Source organism: Crocodylus porosus, unplaced genomic scaffold, assembly GCF_001723895.1.
Source record: "Crocodylus porosus isolate Cpor-Errol unplaced genomic scaffold, CroPor_comp1, whole genome shotgun sequence".
Lineage (NCBI taxonomy): Eukaryota > Metazoa > Chordata > Crocodylia > Crocodylidae > Crocodylus > Crocodylus porosus.
In genome coordinates this window covers 188,634,054-188,652,782 of record NW_017728906.1, presented here as the reverse complement: position 1 = coordinate 188,652,782, position 18,729 = coordinate 188,634,054, and the positions used below count along the sequence as shown (strand labels likewise).

The following is an 18,729-nucleotide window of genomic DNA, read 5'->3' as shown; positions in this document are numbered from 1 at the left end:
CAGCTGGAGTACTGTGTCCAGTTCTGTGTGCCCCACTTCAGGAGGGATGTGGACAACATTGAGAGGGTCCAGAGGAGGGCCACCCGCATGATCCAGGGACAGCAGGGCAGACCCTACAATGAGAGACTGTGGGACCTGAACCTGTTCAGCCTTTACAAGAGAAGGCTGAGGGGAGACCAGGTGACAGTCTATAAACTCATTAGGGGGGACCAGAAGAGTTTGGGAGAGACCTTGTTTCCCCTAGCACCCTCTGGCATAACAAGGAATAACGGCCATAAGTTGTTGGAGAGTAGGTTTAGATTAGACATCCGTAAGACTTACTTCACAGTTAGGGCAGCTAGGATCTAGAACCAACTTCCAAAGGAAGTGGTGCTGGTTCCTACCCTGGGAGTCTTTAAGAAGAGGCTTGATGCCTACCTGGCTGGAGTCATTTGAGGCCAGTTTTCTCTTGCCTAGGTGGGGGGTCAGACTTGAAAATCTACAAGGTCCCTTCTGACCCTACTTCTATGATTCTATGATTCTATGATCTGGGTGGCTCCAGCAGTGGGTGGCAGTGACCCTGAGGCAGCATCCCCGGTGGGACTGGAGGGCTCTCTCCCAAGTGTTGGCCATGCAGAGGCAAGAGGCAAAAGACTTTTGTGAGAATTTGCAACATTTCAGAGATAAGATGCTCTGCACCAGAGGCCATGTGCTGCCCGGCTTCAAATGAGGGGGTCAGCTGTGCACGGGTGTTCAGGAACCATGGGAAGCTGGCCAGGCAGAACTAGGCCGAGGAAGTCACTGGCTAATCCTCCTGGCCCTTTACTCCTCTGGGGTCAGTGGTCAGCTGGGTGCAGGGTGCAGAAAGTCTGCCTGGTCTGCCCTCTTCGCAGGGTATGACATGCCAGGCTGCTGGCAGCAGCAGCACCTGCTGCTGTAGCTCCAGACCCCACTCTCCCCACTTCTCTTTTAAGGCTAGCCACTCTGCCACACTGCTTTCCAACCCATGGAACCCAGACTCAGAGTATGTGGGGCTCCTGGACAACTGGGGCAAGGGGCTGGGTGCACCCCCACCCTCCCTGCAGGGGTCCTCTCCAGGGAGTCACTCCAGGACCTGCTTCCCCTGCACCACCACTGCTCCCTGAGCATGCCCCTGCTGTGTGTGCCCTGGGCAGTGCACAATGAGCTTTTTGGGGAGGGCATGGGCTGCTCAATAAAGTTTTGACCTGTGTCCTCTGTATATCCCACCTGTGGCAGGGAGGGTGGGCTCCAGGGCCAGGAAAGTGCAAACGGGTCCCGCAGGGAGTGGGGAGGGCAGGGGCAGGGGCCAGAACCAAGGACAGGGGCAGGGCAGAGATGGCAAGGGCCCTCCTCACATTGTGGGACTTATCTTGTGTCCAAGGCTGGTGGGGCTGGCTGCTCAGTGTAGGCCTCCCCATCAGTGATGGTGACTGGCTGTACCTGGTGTCCATGGCTCATGTTCTGTAGTAGGCTAGCACCCATCTAGGGCCCCCCCAGGGATGGGCTGGTTCTGGCAGCGGCCAGCAGTGTCCTGGTCAGCTGCTTCTTGTGGTGGGGGCTGAGAGTGCAGAGCAGACAAGGCAGCTACTGGACAGGGCTCCCCAAGCTGCCAAGGGGAGCCAGGGAGGTGGGTGGAACAAAGTGATGAACACCTAATGGCCCCTCCTCTGGTGCGGTCTCAACACTGGAGGGTTGGGCTGAGGCACAAGCTCAGCCAGGCCACCCCTGCTGGTGTACTCTGCAAGGTTGTGGCCTGGATCCTAGGGCACTAAAATCTGGCTCAGTTCCCACATGAAGGGGAGGGTTTTGTGGGTAAGACCGGACCAATGGTTGTGGTCAGTCATGGCCACCCACTGTGCCTACAAGGCTTTGATCTTCATGCTGCAGTAGTGCACCATCCAGGAGTGGCCTCTTTCACTCATCCTACCTGACAGGGCCTCATAAATGTGGGTGTTTGAGCACCCTCCCCATGTCAACTGCCTCTGCACCTCTGCATAACCCCCGAGTGCCATGAGGTTGGGCCCAGTTGGGCTCCCATATGGCGGGCTCGAGCCAGCATATGCAGGCAGAGTTGGTCCTTGACAGGGAGGCCAGGAAGGACATCATGTCCTGCACCACCTCTCTGGGCCCCCATGCGGGCACCACCTCTCTGGGTCCTTACGTGGGTAACCCCGGAGACCTGGTCGCAGCACCCTGCACAGGGGGATAGCCAGGGACTGTGAGCCATGTGGCAGAGGCAAATGTGGCACAGGACCTCCAAACACAGGAGAAAGTGCTGGCAGTGAGCAGCAGCACAGAGCAGGTGCTGGTCCTGTGCCAGGGACAGACAGGCAGGAGCCCTGGGGGAATTCCAGGGCTGGGCAGGGGGAGCAGCAGGTTGCAGTCCTTTGCAACAGTCACCAGGTACTGGATAGGACCAGCAGTGGCAGCCTGGGTCCTGTCCAGGGGCCATGCAGGAACTTCAGTACTGAAAGCCCTGTGAAGTGTGCCCCAGGACACAAAATGGCTGCAGCGAGGGGCTACCAGAAAGGTAGTCCAGCCCAGCCAGGAGCCCTGGGGCTGGGCTCTGGCTGGCTCCCTAGGGGCTGGGAAGAAACAACACTGAAGTCCCTGAATTAATGTGCATGAACACGTCAACATGTGTGTTAATGCACTTTAACTAATATGTAAATTTGATACTTGCTTTATACAGGCAGGCTTAGTCACAAATTGCCATTTTTTAAGGTGAATTAAGGGTGCACACTTGTAGACATGTGCCCTGTATGTGCCTTAAATTGGGCTAATGTGCATATAAATGCCCACATAATGACATGCCCAGAGCAAAGCATGTAGATTAGGTCTATATACCAGCATAATCTTTTTTTTCTTTATACGTTAGGGGCTCCTCAGTTCCCTGAAGCAAAGAAACCAGGAGAATAAACACATATATGTATTAGTGTGTGTGTGGGGGGGAGGGGGACAACCCGTGGCATAGGTACCACAAGTGGCATGTGGCATGCAGCAGATGAGGAAGGAGATGGACATCAGTGGCAGATATGGCAGGGAGTAGAAAGTAGAGAAGCAAGTTGGGCAGGGAGCACAGGGAAGGAAGAAGAAAGCAGATCAGGCAGGGAAAGGGGATCAGAGTTGCACTTGGGGAAGGTCCAGGGTTAAATTGTGGCATGTCAGACTAAAAGGTGACTCCCAATGAGTTAGTGGTTGATAAAAGATGGGCAATTTGGAGGGAGGAATCCTAACTGAGACAAGTAAACATTTCAATTGGGGTGAAATACTTAAATTTTAGTGCTGATCAGAGGGTGAGAGCTTAAGAACAGGTTACTACTCCCAATACAAGCAGGTGACAACTGTGTGGGTAACTGTATCTCTTTCGGCACATCTACCTTCTGTCATACAGCAGAGTGTCTGTGGGTCAGGGACCTGTATATGGTGACTGATCTAAGGCCTGTTAAAAATAAATTAAAACACTTGCATTGATTTTCATGTCCACTGGACAAGGGTTTATAGTGAAGAGTCAATCTAAGGGTATAGGAGACAACTACATATGGGTTGGGTACTGCCATGCTCTGCTGTCAAGCCAGAGGCCTGTCTTGTGGGGCGTGGCAGAGGACAAGGTATCCCCAGCAGTGAGGGCAGGGCCTGTTGGAGAGAGTAGTAGCAAGACAGGAAGGATTATGAGTCACCAGGTGAGAGGTCAGATCCCTCCAATATTTCATTTTCAGACTGGTTAGCACGCAGGTTTTGTTAGCAATGCTTATTGTTTTAATTATTCACTGAACACTGGTACACCCAATCAAAGGGTGATACATTAAAAGGAACTAAAGGGAGGTAACTGCCCAACTCTCACTGGTTCTCAATGGCGGTTGGGTGGCTGATTGTGGGATTTTGAAAAGCACCTAAACACCTCTAGCATTTACATAGGCACTTCTGACCATCCCCCAATTACTTCCTCAGACTCCTTTGAAAAACCCAGCCTAAGTGTTTAAGGCAGTATTTTGTTTGGAAAAGTAAATACAGTGGGAGCGGAGGTGACATTTCCATAGATCAGCTCTTCTTTTTTTTTTCATAAGATGCACTTTAGCGTGAAGAGAACAAAAATGTGGGTTGCTATGGTGCAGTGGTACCAGAGGTAAATCTGAGTTAGGGACGGTGAAATGAATGGCGAGTATCCAGTGCCTCGGAGAGTTTTGGTAAAACACAAAATTGGATTGAATCCTTGGCTAGTTACAAAGTGCTGCTGTTTGGGCTGAACAGCATGAAGTTCAGGAAAGTTTACTGAACTGGGGGACAAAACCCTTCCCAGAACCCGCAGATCAAGTGCACTTATTTAATTCCTTCTCTGCTTTCTTTATACTGCTAGGAGGAACGTCTTAGGTAGGTATTCTCACTTCAATCCTTGCTAGAGAAATACATACATTAAATGCTATTGCTCTGGCATCACAGAGGACAGCCAAGATATGCATGCTGAAAAAGCCAACCTTTGAGACGCTCGGTACTCACCACTCGGGAGTAAATTTGATTAAGCCGTATGGATTTTCAATAGAACTCAGTGCCCCACGTGCCTGGCTGTCATTGTAAATCTGACCCTTAATGGGGTATGACACCATTCCTCACCTCCGAGCCAATTTAAAAGCTTAATTCCACAAGGTGGTCCCACAAATTCAGGACTGGCACAAAGCTTTTAAGACAGCCCCTAACTCTGGAGCATTCAGAAACACTGCTGTGTGGTCGTTTCCCTGTGCACATCGCATAGCTGCCGTGTTTCCCTTCGAAACAGCTTTCTTTGCGCTGTAGCGTGCATCTTCCTGGGATCTCACTGAGGATGTGGTGCAGCATTCCTAATCACACTGCATTGAGTGCAGCTCAGGACACCTTCTGCGAGACATGCTTGCTGATACTTTATATTTCTCTAGTGTCACCACCAGAAGGAAATGCTGGGACGTGTATTTCTTCTGTCCAAAGCAAGTGCTCTCACTTTGTTACATTTATAACCTGCACTATGAACCAGCATTTCTTTCTGCTGGTAACAGAATCTTGAAACTGAAATAAATGCCCTACGGTAGCTTAATATACACTTGGTTACATGGCTACAGGGTGAGGAGGTTTCCCCTGTCTAAATTTCATCCCCCAGGGTTGGAGGAATAGCAGACTAGTGATTTGACCTTGCGGTGACAGAATTTTAATATGCTACCGGTGCACCAGCAGCAATGCAGCAGCCTTCTTCCCCTGTGTTGCTATGTAGAGATTTCTGTAACGCTGCTTCACGTCTTCCAGCTTGTCCTTACCTGGGGACACCAGCAACTAACACAGGATGGATGTATTTATCAAACTGTCAATAGCCCTCGCAGTCAGTCACAGTGCAGTTACATGCTCGCAAGGTCTATGGCAGCAAAGTAGTTAAAAAAGTAGACCACTCCAAAAATAAAACACAGTGAAAACAGAGGCCAATAATGCCTTTCAAAAACAGGAAATTAGAAATCGCCAGAGGTGAAGGATTCTTACTTTGAATGCACGACACAGTTCTGAAGCATTTCCTCTGTGCTTGCTGACTTTTGTAGAGAAAGGGATTTCTTTGCATGCATCCTTTCACCCGCCTTGGCTTTCTAGTGCCACAATGTGGCAATGGGAGTGATTTCTAACCAGACTGGGAAGGGGGGAAGACTTTATTTCTCCATCTTCCCTGATCCCTGGCTCTGAATATTACCTGTCTTCCCACTTACAGAATATGCCATTTACCCTTTCCCTGTATCTATAGCTTATTTTCCCCCTTGGTAGTTTGTCTCACCAGGGGATAAACCTGACTGCTTACCTGCAACTGTCCCAGGGCTTCTGTAATATTATAAATCACCAGAGACATCATGTTGACCTAAGGTTGGAATAAGGGAATACTTTGAAAAGAGAGAGGGGATTGCGCACCTCTCTGAATTTTGATGAGCTTAGACATCATGGGGTTCTCCTAAAAAACCATCCTACGATCCCTTGCTTTCCCCCAACCCCTCCCAGTATTGTGGTGTGTATATGGGGCAGATCTGCAGCTGGTATGAACTCAAGTTGCTGGGGCTAGAACAATTTACAGAGCTGAGGAGGCTCTGTCCCATAGAAGCTTACTTCCAAGGTACGAGCATCTTTGGCTCCTTTGGAAAACCCTGGCAACCAAGGTTGTTCAGTATCTCCCAGGATTGGGACCTGCCACAACAGCAGCATTGGATCTCCCTTGTATTATTGGTGCTACAAGGTAAGTAATGAGTTCAATGCAGTGCTAATGGGTCACTAACAAACATTAACACAGCATCTGAAGAACGGGCACTTGTCACTTGAAACCTCATGCTGTGGAAATTCATCCTATAAGTTGCTTCAGTCCCGGCTCTTATGGGGCCTGATACAGACGGATGCTATGCAACTCGTGGTATTTACTGAGTGCCCTTGGCTTCAGTGGAGCATACACAAAACCCCCAGGATCTGCTAAGCTTCTTGAGGGACCTGGGTCATGTTAGCAACCAAGAAGATCACATTGCAGTTGCAGACTGCTACATATCTACTGAGTCACACCTGATTTACACCACAAGCAGAAGAAATTGAGGCCCAGTTGCTACACATTAGACAAGATGAGATCTACACATCCATCACCTGAAAGGTCAATTCAGCTGGGAAACCAGCAGCATGTTTATTAGAGTCGAAACCTGAGCATTCAATTCGCTTGGTCAAAACATTGCCCTCAATTTGTAAAAGAAACTTTGTAGCAAAATGAGACGTACAATCTACAGAGGAGCAGATACTGCTTTTCTTGGCATCACACTGGCCTGATTATTAAATGATTGCTTGACTGAGTGGGAAATCAGTCTCTCTGGCAGTCATTTTGTCACAAGCAAACTTTGCTTTTTAATAATCATGGCTTCTCATGCCTATTGCAGGGCTGCTGTAGCAACAACTTGTTAGCCTCCTTCAGGTATCTTCGAGCAATGCCTAACAATTTAAGACAGTAACCTAGTTCAGTAGCTCTGAGGAAAAGCTTTCCTCTTCAGCTCCGGCTCTGGAAACAACCCTCTTATGTAGGAGTTAGTCCTGTGATTTATTATTTTGCAGCTGGGCCGAAATTACAATCCCCTAAGCAGTCAGCCTGTCATGCTCACTATCTCCCCTTTCCAGCCAGTTCCTAATCAGTCTTTCTCCTCTCACTGATGTGCTGGTCGGATCTGAACCCAAAGGGGGAGGGGAGGATTCTGCTTTCCTTTGTAGTCGATATAAATCTGGTCAGCGGCTCACTTTTCGTTATGGCTGCATGACAGTAGAGGTGAGTCATCGCGTGGCACGGCTGCTGACCTGAAGCATGAAAATCAGCAGCTGTACAGGAGGAGTGAAATTCAACCCCAGGGCTGGAACCTGGCTTGCAAGGATTTGTGCAATACTTTCATAGCAGCATTGAGCGAGGTGGAGACTGCATGTACATCCTGGGTGTTAAAGAAGAAATCAAAGGGTATCAGCCATGCAGATCTGTGACACTTATACCCCTGTAGGTGAGAAGCAGCATCTGTTTAGAGGGTCTTGCCCCTAGGGTCAGACTGATCATTTGGGATCAGGAAGGAATATCATCTCATGGTCTGATTACTAGACTTGGGGGAAAGCATCTTCCCCTGTAGCAGGGGACGTGGCCATCTTCCTTGAATTTCTTGAATGCATTTTAACAACACTTGCGGCAAGGGGATGATGGGACAGTGACAGCCTGTGCCTCCTACTTTACCTGTGGCAGATTAGGGTGCTCTTTTGGGCACTATGCCTTGTAGCTGTATGACAGGGTTGACTCTGTAGTTAGGAATAGATTAGGCAAGGACTTGTATGGGATGGTTTAAATAGGAATAGAAGCAGGAGGCTGGAGTAGATAACCTCTGGAGGGCCCCTGAATACCATGGGAGTGTTGCTTTTCCATGCTATGAGATGTGCCTGAATATTGTGGGGCTCAATGTCATTCTTTGTCAGCTCTATTTATACTCTAACCTCAGGGCTAAGTTCGTGTAACCTCCCTCAGCACGGTGAACACTTTGGATCCCAATATACAAGCCATACAGTGGCATAACACACAAGGACTGGTGTAAATGTGGAGCTGACACACAATGTACAGACCTGCACTGGCATGAATCACTCTACACCAGGGTAAAATTATTCCCCAGAAAGACAAGAGTAACTATACATCACCATTTATTACTCTGGCATAGAGATGGTTTGTCCCCGCCTTTAATCCATTTAATCCCAGGGTAATGGTAATGGCATCTGTTCATCAGTGAGTGACGGTGGAGATTGCAAATATTCTACTGACCGGTGGTACATTTTCTCTTGTGGCTATACAGACCGATACTAGATTTGCAGGTTCTGCCACAGTGATCAGATATACATGGTGCTAGGGGCTACTGTATCGATAGGCCATTTTCTTCGGTCAGGTTTCTGTTGTAATTCAAGTAACCATTTCTTGTTGTGATGTTTGACTCCATGATTGAGAAGGGGTCGCCACTTTGTCCTGTCTCCTGCTAAAGCCTCCCAGAGGTTTGGGTCAATTCCAAAAGCAGACGTGCAAACAGGGTATTACCAACTACCCATTATCTAGTGGCAAGGCCCTGTACCAGAACCTACTGCTATAAGTTACCTCAGAGTCTGCTTCTAGTGCCAGCACAATTTCCATCAGTCTAAAACCAGTGTAAGTTGCACCACTTTAGGTACCAGGTATCTGCACGTTTATTAGCACAGATAACCCCAGCTGCTGCTAGAGTGGGACTTTCTGGGCATGTCTACATGAGCTGCTTCAAGTGCAATAGACTAATGGTACAGCACATTAGAGCAGCGGGCAAAACTGGTGCTAATGCGCAGTAGAATTAGTTTACTGCGCATTACTGTCACCAAAAAGCCTGCACCAGTGCTAATGAGCAGTAGTGCCAATTACAGCTCATTAAGGTAGTACCTGTAATTATAGGTACTAAACTTAGTGCACTGTAATTATGGCACATTAATGAAAGTGTATATGCACCCTCTATCTGACAGCACTCACCAGTGTAAATCCTGCTGGTAGTCTGCTGCACCATGTCCAGGTTCCTGGGAGTTGGGTGAGAGGGGCTGAAGATCAGAGGGGCTGGTTTCAATTATGGTTGAGAACAAGACTTTTAATGCACTGATGTAACATGGGAACTTTTGTGCTAGACACTGGCTGGGAAGAGGTTGATGGCATGGTAACATATCAAACAAGTGGTGCTGTGGATGCTCCCCAGACAGTGGGAAGCTCCTGACAGACTGGCTTGTTACACAGCAGAAACTGCTCAGTGATGTAAAGCTGGTTGATCTGCAAATGTGGGATTAAGTGTTGCCAGCACGTACTTACTTTCCTGGAATTTAGTTTCTATTTTCTATACACTTAGCCCAAGGGTGCAGGGAAAGGGTGCTGCATTGGGTTTTGCCAGCTAATTTTGAATACTCAGAGTAATGCTTGCATAATGCTGCCTCCAGGAAGTCTATTTGTCAATAACATTTGCTGCTACCAAAGTCAATAAGGTGAGATTTAAGTGTCATGATCACTAACCCCTCAGCTTTCTGTCTCCTTAAAAAGCACAGCTCAAGGAAGGTCAAGCTCTGAACCCTGGTGCTTTCCCAAGGTAGCACGCTGGGGATGCTTCATGCTCCCAGTGTGTAGTGGTTATGTGGACCTGAGGAACTGTGAGTTTCAATAACACAGGCCACGTCTACACAAGATGCTGATGATGCAGTAGCTTGTTAGTACTGTGCAGTAGTAACAAGCTATTGTACATCACCAAAAGCCATTTGATGATGCTACTGAGCAATAACTGTGGTAACTGAGCAGTCAGCATCTCGTGTAGATGAAGCTACAGAGCACTATCAAAATAATGCCAAGGAAATTTATGGTATATATATACCCTTAAACTACAGGATCACTGAAGTGCTTCAGAAACATCAGTTAATCCTCACAATGCCAAGGCAGGGTAGTTGATATTCAGCCCATTTTATGAGTGGGTGAAGTGAGGTTTGAAAAACCAATGCCAAAGCTAGAAGCCAAGGGTCCTAGTTGTTTGTATCCTGCTCTGATAGTGCCCTGAACTTTATTCTAGCCTTTTAAAATTCATAAGAACAGTGCCAGCTTCTACTATAATTAGGAAAATGAGGAAAGCTCATTAGCTGTTTTTATTTTAATTATGAGGCATCACTTTTAATGGAGCTCTGTCAGGATATGAAGTCTGTTTTAATACAGAGCTAGCTAGAAAAGTATTTGCTCTTTGAATGCTAACAGACTGACTCTACATCATAGAGGAAATATGCAACCATAAAATTTTTGTTAGAAGAACCTAAATCAGATTTTAAAACATTGGGTAGAAGAAGATCCTAAAATAATAGAAAATGGATCATTACCCATTTGTGATTAATGGATGCAGTCATGATATCAATCATGTCATAAACTGCCAAAAAAATCCTATGCAATATTTCATATCTAGGTCTGTTGCTGATATATATCAGTGCAATTTTAACATGATGCTATGGCAATAGAAATAAATAATATTAATAAGGGCCTGATTCAGCCCTGTGTTACTTCAAGTTTACATCAGAATGACTACATGCAGGAGGTCAGAGTAGATGATGACAACAATCTTATGGTCTTAAAGTCTGTCAGTCATTTAGTGAATTAGATCTAAAATCAATAACTAAAATTTAGTCTTCTTATTTGCACTGAATTTCAGTGGGACTTATGTGCCTAACTTCTTCCAACCTACTGCCCACCTCCCTCCAGGTCAAATATAACCCATTCGCCACCACTCGCTGGGTGCGGCCCCTCAGCCAATTTGCAACCCATCTGACTGTGTAGGCATCCGTGCCACAATCAGGTAGTTTTTTAATGACAATGGGGTGGAAGACTGTGTCAAAGGCCTTCCTGAAATCCAGAATCCACCAGGACCCCTGCATCCAATGATTTTGTGACCTGATTGTAGAAGGCAATCAGGTTGGTCTAACAGGACCTGCCCCTTACGAACCTATGCTGGTTGCCCTTTAGCATCATCCCCTCTGCTGGTCCCTCGCAGGTGTGCTCCTGGATAATTTTGTCAAAGATCTTCCCCAGGATCAAAGTAAGACTAACAGGCCTATAGTTGCCCAGGTCCTCCCTCCTCCCTTTTTTGAAAATGGGGACCACATTGGCCTTTTTCCAGTCTTCTGGCACTGTAACACTGACATCGATATCAAAAGACACCAGTGTTGTGTCTCTGCTATAAGCTGAAAATTAAATAGTCTTGGTGTTAAACAAAGGGGATCTGAGAACCATAAACTCACTCAAAATGCAATGTGCTAATGCATCGGAGAGCCACAGTCATATGAGCAATGCTGAGATCCTCTTGCTTCACTGTCTGCGATGGGAGTGCACTGTAGAAGTGATGCTCTTCAGCTTTTGGTGAAGATTATAGGCCAGGTTGTATATATTTACACCAAAATAGCTCTATGGGAGTCAGTGGTTCTTTGCCAATTTATGTCAGCTGAGGATCTGGATGCTCTTTTACATCTTCCTTGGATGAGGAACCTGGAAACCGGGAAAGCAGTAACACCATGCTGGGGCAAAGTTTCTGTCAACATCTGATACAGAGGCAATGAAGACTAATTCCTGCTGTGTCATTAAAGAAGTATGGAAATACGTCTTTGGGAATGACATCTGACCAAGCTCTACTCTCCGTTACAATTGCAAAATCCAGCATATAACTCTAGTCAGCTCAACTGAAGGTGGAAATCAGTGGGGTCACCACGGAATACTGGAAAACAGATGTTGAACCATTGGGTTGTAAATTCAACAGCAAAGGCATCTAAATAGTGTGACTTGAGCTCATTTGCCACTGAACACATGAACAACAGGAATCCAAGTTCCTTGACAATCGACTGTTACAGCAGACACTCCCTAATTTCTTGCTCCATCTCCCTGTAGCTGCATAGGGTGCACTCATTTTGCACACTTGCTAAATGCTACTTCAGTGCAAGTTGTACTATTTTCCTCTCTACACCTGACTGCTAGCCAATATGTGACCTAATTTACATCGTCAGAGAACCTGGCCTACATGTTCAGCAGAGTCGCACACACATTTTGAAAGTTGGAAGTGGAGAAGGGTTTTCCATAAATGCCTCTGCCAGATGGGGACATCGCTTTTCATTGCACAGGTAGGATAGACAGAGTAACTTGATACAATTTAACTACAGCCTCCAAACCCAAAATCCTCTAACATTTTTGCCTGGACTTCTCTGTGGCAGGGCACTAAGGTGCCTGCTACTTGAAAAGCATCAGCATTGGCTCAGGTGCTGGGCAACCAGGAGGAGCTAAGAGCCCACACCTGGTGAGTCAGCTGACCGGAAGGGGCAGGGCTGACCACTATAAGACCCAGACTGGAGGCTTTGAGTACTCTCTGCTGGCAGCCAGGAAGAAGTACTGCTTGACTATGGGGAAGAGATTGGCCCTGAATGTGGGAAAGAGAAAAAGGCCTGGAAGTATAAGCTGCTAGTTACACAGGTGAGAGATGTGGTGTGGTTTGGAGAACATTTATCCATGAGGTTTAGCTTTGTGTTAGCGCAGGGGCTTGTGTTATTGTTTTTGTTGTTGTTACACTGGAAGACCGGGTGAGGCTATTAGGGGTTGGAGGAGGCCTCATAGGGGCTCCATGGTAGCGTGGAGACCCTGGTGCCAGAGAGGGCACAACGTTCAGGGGTGCACTGACCCCAGCTCTGAGAAGGGGAGCAGAGGATTGGGGGGGAGCAGGTAAGGCCGAGGCTGCCTGAGCCCTACAGGAGGTTTTAAGACCCGAGGAGGAGATTGGGGGGGGGGGGCAGGCTACGGCCACCTGAGCCCCAAGGCCCCAGAGCAGGCAGTGTGAGAAGCCCCGGAAAGGGGGCAGAGATTGACGAGTGCCAGAGAACACGGTTGTGAGGCAAGCCAGAAGTGCCCGTGGGTCACGGAGAGTGAAGTAGATCAAACAACGTCCGGTACATCTGTGAGGCTTGGGGCATGGTACAGGGGTGGTTTGAGCCATGCATAGCCCATAAGGCTAGGGTGCACCGAGTCACCCAAAATAGAACCAGGACCAAGATACATCAGAGCACCGTGTCAGGAGGAACAAAAGGCAGCCTCCCTTATACATAGTCGACATCAAAGACGTGGCAAGCGAGATGTGAGGGTGCTTTTAATATCACATTGGCATGGTAGGGGGCGCTAGGGGAGATCATGGCCACCCCTAGGACCTCGCACTGCTACATTCTCCATTACAAAGTCATCTGGTTTCTATGTAAGTAAAGGTTATAATCCAATTTAACAGCACGTTTTTAATTTTGATCAAGCTGGTTTTTAGTCAACTAACTCTGATTTCAGGTGATTGAGGTTACCAGGCTGAAGTACAAAGTTCAGACATTTCTGAATTGTTCTTCAAACAGCAATAAAAGCAACCAGGGTTCTCCTTTTTATTACTATTAAGTTAAGCATTACAAAATGAATCGCCACCAGCACAACAACAAATATTCTCTGAAACTTTTTGGCCTTGAGCATAAAAATTTGGCATGATTTGGCTTCATACTTTGCTGTGTCCACCATACTTCAGAGTTTTAAATAATCATAAATAAGAAAACTTTGGTACATGGCATCTGCTTAATGCACAGCTGACTTATGTCTTACAAACAAAGAATTGCACTTGCTTCTTCTATAGAGTTCTGTTAATCCAACAGACTTTCAGCTGAAAGATTCTTTATTGTATTCAAACCTTGTCCCATAAGAGTTGTGTCTGTTGCTCAGTTTGTGCAGTGTCTTTGAAATTTCTTTTGGTCCACAACAAAAAACGCCAACAGTTTTCCTGTCAAGAATAAAAAGAGTGTCATTGTATTCTGGTTAAACAGCAAAATAATGTTTAAGGGCACGGACACAAAAACAAGTTACTGCAAGGGAGATTAAGATTTGAATGCTTCAACAAAAATGAAGTATGCTATGTCACATATCCCATGGGATAAGAACATGCACATGGGAAGGTAGTAAGTTCATCCTCCAGCTTACTTCAGCACTAGCTTGTTTGTGTGTCTGTACTCTAAAAACACACCGGACTGAATTCTGATCAAACTTCCTACAAACTTACACGGGTAACATAGATTTTAAGGCCAGAAGACTGTTAGATCATATCATTTGCATTAAGTGGGCTGCACTTGCCTCCATAGTCAGCCCAGTGATTTGCATTTGACCAAAGTAGATCTTCCAGAAAGGCATCTATCTGGTCTGGATTTGAAGACAAGAAATGAAGACTTCACCATCTCTTTCATGTAATTTGTTCCAAGAATTAATCATCCTTACTATTAAATATGCGAGGCAATAATGGCTTCATTACTGTAACTCCTGCTATATACCAGCACGAGATGAGATGAGAATAATTTTTTATAATCCAATACATTAATTTAAACAAAGCACTATTACCTTGTGATTTATTTATGTCGCCAGCAGAGTACTGGCATTGGTATTTTAGTCTTTGTTTTAACATTTAGAACAGGATTCTGCTGCCTGATATGCTTGGGGGAGTCTTACAAATATCCAAGGACAGAATATGGATGATAGTCAGTGTCCCAAAACGTAAGGCAGATTGCTTGATGCACTTCAGTTATTTTGTGCCACTGCAGTGACAAAAGGCAGACAAGAAATAGGTCACTGGCCAATCTCAAATTAATGTCAGTTAAGTTGGGCACTGGTTAGTTTTACATCCCCGGAGGAGGACAGAGCCACTGAAAAATACCACTGAATCTGTTCTTACGCAAGGTAACAACTGTTCCTGGCCCTGATTCTGTTCTCACTTAAGATAACTGAAGACTACAGTGTGACATATATACACAGGAGAAGTCACACTTGAAATCTTATTTGCAACCTTTCCTCGTTACTAAACACGTAATGATGGAACCTTAATGCTCTCTCCATGTAGCTGTGTACGTATGTATAACTTAAGTCAGCAGATACTCTGACTTTAAAAGTTTCCCAAGGTCATCTGAGCTAGGAATTAAACCCAGAGCCGTAGTCCAAACCCATCTGCTCCCATCTCCAATGAACCATCCTTCACAGTAATACTTAGTGTGTATGACTGTATTTTCAAAGTACTGTGCAAATACAGTTCACTAATTCTCACAGCTCCTTTGTGAGTTGAGTAGACAGGCATGCGTTATTACCCCTGTTAGACACAGAGTAACTGAGGGTGAGGTGAGGTGATTTGCTATATAATAAAGCCAGGGCTCATTCCTCTACAGCTGATTCTGTTTTACAGCACAGAGGAAATGTGCCATGTCTTTATGCTTTTCCCCTCCATGTGTTTCAGTTTCTTTTGTCTACACCGTTCTCAGGTCTGTAACACCCTATGGCCACTTACACTCAGAAAAATCCAGAAGGCAGAATAATACAAAAAAATATAGAGCTTTTAATGCTGAAGACAAATGAACCACCGTACTGCACTTTCCTCAAGACAGGCTGTCTGAGGATTTTTAAACCAAGATGCTTGGTTTAATGTTTTGTGTACAGAGTTTCAGTGCATTACTTGGGAGCATAGGTGTGGTATGAAATAGCAACAGTAGATGGTGCACTTCTGCTCCTCTTAGTTCAATGAATCTGAAGCTAATATTGTTTTATCTTAAATCTGCTAACCGAAAACCAGCTATGAAGGGCTAAACTGATCTTGGAAACTGAGCCCACGGCCTTTCTTTGTCCAGATGTCAAGCAACAAATCCCACTCGCCACAAAAAAACTTTAAAAGACCCAAACAAAAACCCGACAGAATTGCTTACCAAATGTCTGTTTGTATGGCTTTTTCTGGAAATGCAAAGTAAAAGCTGTACAGTTTATTAGAAGTTACTTAACCCCGCTACTGACCTAGCAGATGCCAGGAGAGGTGCAACTCTCAATGTCACTGACAGACAGAAGTTACAAGTGACACTGTTTGACTCATCCTTATTGCTGGTTTCTATATTATACCTGGGTTATTCAGAGGAAGTTAGTGACAAATAAAAAGAAAGTCTGCGGGATAAATGATTTGAGGACTGAAAGAACTTAATTATACTGGAAGATTAAAATGTTAGTCCTTGCATATAGATAGCTCTATATACACAAAACTCGAAACACCCCTCAGATAATGCCAGCTCTTACCTTTCACTTATTTTTTTACTACAAAAAATAATAGAGCAATTAGTTTTTTTGCAAATAACTCAGAAAGGCCACAACATCTGGTCAGAATGCTTGTGATACTGTAGACTCTTATCTGAAATGTCTGGGCTTATCTTGTGAATCATGTGTAAGTGTCTGCACAGTGCTAATATTGCATGGCACTCTGTGGCATCCTTCAGAAGATCATGTGGCACCTCAGGGAGCCACCGCATCCTGGCTGAGAATCACTGGCATAGAGCATACAAGTCTTTACAAGACAGTGGAATTACAGAGCTAAGTCTATGAACCTTGGCAAATGGGAGAGACAGGGGAAGGGACGGCAAGATAACAGCCTGCAAATAATTTAAAGGTGTCAACCGCGAAAGATGCAGAAGCATTACTTAAGGCAGGGCAAGATATGTTGATTAAAACTGAGCTGACAGACAAGTTAGAGAGATCATACAAAGATGCAGAAGATGATGGGATCTGAGGGTCTAACTAGCAGTAATGAGTTGAGATATGCAAAGGAACAATTGAAACAAGACTCAGTGATTATTATTAACAGGTTTGTGCAAATTCTGGGTATTTGCCTGCATAATAGTCACTCAAGGGAAGCAGCAGAAGAGCCACCAGTTTGGCCATAAGACTAAAAAAAAGAAAATGAGAATGACAGGTGAAGGGTTAATGAAGGAGGCCTAAGAAGGGCAACTCGGGTCAACTTCCTACCTGATCTCTTTTTCTATGCCCTTATAACCTTCCCTACAACAGTGAGCACATCTATATAAAGCCCAGGTAATAGTGCTTGGCTTTAGCAGCGATACTAGTTCCCTAACAAGAGATCAAGGCACTGTGCTGCGCTGCAGGGATGTAAGGATTAGCACCACAAGAAACCAACAAGATCTTGCGGCCAGACCCCAAGAGACCTCATTTCACCAATAGTTCATATTAAGATCAATGAGATTTGTTTCAGCTTAGTATTCCTCAGGATCTGGCCTTCAGTACGCACATCAGCAATAAGACTAGTTTATCAACGCTTACCAAAAGCATTAAATGAATCATCCAAAAATGAGAGTAAAGAATTGTGCACCTTGTCTATCCTGTCTGTCTGATTTAGACTGTAACCAATTTGCCTAGTACAGTTCTTATTACATTGCCAGCCTTTAAAAAATAATAAACAATCCTAGTAATCCCCAAAGACAACAGATCTTCTGAATAAAACATAATACTTCACATGCAGGCAAGCTCTTGCTCTTGCATGTCTATTATTTAAAACTATAAATCATGAAAGTAAATGCAGAAGGCACAGATATATGAACTAGATCTTTCAACATGAAAATGGCATATGTTGCTAGCAAGACACTGGTTGTAGTACTGGATTAATATCTTGCAGTGATATGGAAATGCATTGTTTTTATTTCTTGGACCATTGAACATTTTTGCTGCATGAGAATATGAACTGCTTTGACTGTGCAAACTGACACCAATTTTTCTTTTTACAGCGTGTCTCAGTTGCTACGAATTAGACAATATCAATATTACATGCAAAGATAAAACACAAAGTCATTTCTATATAAATACACTTATTTAATAAACACACAAGAAATCCCCATCCCTCAAAGTGTAGTTATTCCCATCAAGACTAATACTTACTGTCTGTTACACTTGGCGATTTCATCAAAAAGGAGTTTCCAATGAGGTCGTCCAATCAAAAGCCTTGAATTCAGGGCTTGATATTTTTCACCAATTATTTTCTATGGGAAACAGTAAGTTCTGTATTGCCTGCTTTTTAAATTGCTACGCATCACTCAGAGGTCTCATCACCGTGCTGGTAAATGCCCTGGCTGACTTATCAAATCACTGAAATGTAAAAACTGAACACAGTATCAAACAGCATGTCTTAGAATGAAGTCATTTTATGCATCAATACCTTCTGTCCCTGCCTTTCAGTGGCCCTCTTCAGCATTAGATGCTGTTCTTTATACAGCTGCTCGTTAGACTCACCATTATTTTTAAACCAATGTATTTAATACACAAAGCAAGAAATGAATTTGTATTCCCTAATCTGTTGTTGCTGCTAACTTTAAAGGGATGTTGTTGATGCAAGAAACATATTTCTGTCTGAAGATATTTTTTTTTTAACCTACTATTGGTAAAGTAACCCTTAAGATTACTAGAACTGTAAAAGTTGCCCCTTGAGGATAGTTTACCAGATGCTTTGAGCTGTCTCAGCAACATAAAGCCACCAAAGCTAAGGACCTGGACTGAACCCAATATATTTCCAGCATTTTTAATTCACTAAAAGTCCAGACAATTATGCAGCCAAATGTGTTTTCACTGTATGGCATTGCATATCCATGTCCTAACTTCCAACTACAACATTGGGACGGAACAGAATGATATCTGGTCTAACTTCCCACATTCTCCCCATAACAAAATGATTTAAAATATCCATTACACTAGTAGCAAAGCCCATTTTCTGCCACTTTCATTGATTTTTATTATAGGTGAAAGTACTCGATGAAAAATGGGCTTGATTGTCTGCTACCTTGAACCTAGATCATACTGAA

General features: G+C 44.9%; 1 protein-coding gene and 1 long non-coding RNA gene across 7 annotated transcripts in view; one reads left to right on the top strand and one right to left on the bottom strand.

Annotated features, from left to right (window-relative positions):
* Positions 1-3,800, top strand: part of LOC109306792 — an 18,010-nt gene extending 14,210 nt beyond the window's left edge. The window contains exon 3 of the long non-coding RNA XR_002100114.1: positions 3,505-3,800. This is a non-coding gene — a long non-coding RNA (uncharacterized LOC109306792). The remainder of the gene's footprint in view (positions 1-3,504) is intronic.
* Positions 3,801-13,453: 9,653 nt separating this feature from the next.
* The window catches only part of NOX4 (NADPH oxidase 4), a 196,371-nt gene continuing 191,095 nt past the window's right edge, over positions 13,454-18,729 (bottom strand). For 5 of the 6 annotated variants that reach the window (XM_019530362.1, XM_019530363.1, XM_019530359.1 and 2 more), the window contains 2 exons: positions 17,813-17,913; positions 13,454-13,853 (listed from right to left, as the gene is read on the bottom strand). In XM_019530362.1, the coding sequence (XP_019385907.1) occupies positions 13,733-13,853; positions 17,813-17,913 (222 nt within the window). In that variant the 3' untranslated portion in view covers positions 13,454-13,732. The remainder of the gene's footprint in view (positions 13,854-17,812; positions 17,914-18,729) is intronic. The other variant, XM_019530364.1, reaches the window with a different exon arrangement.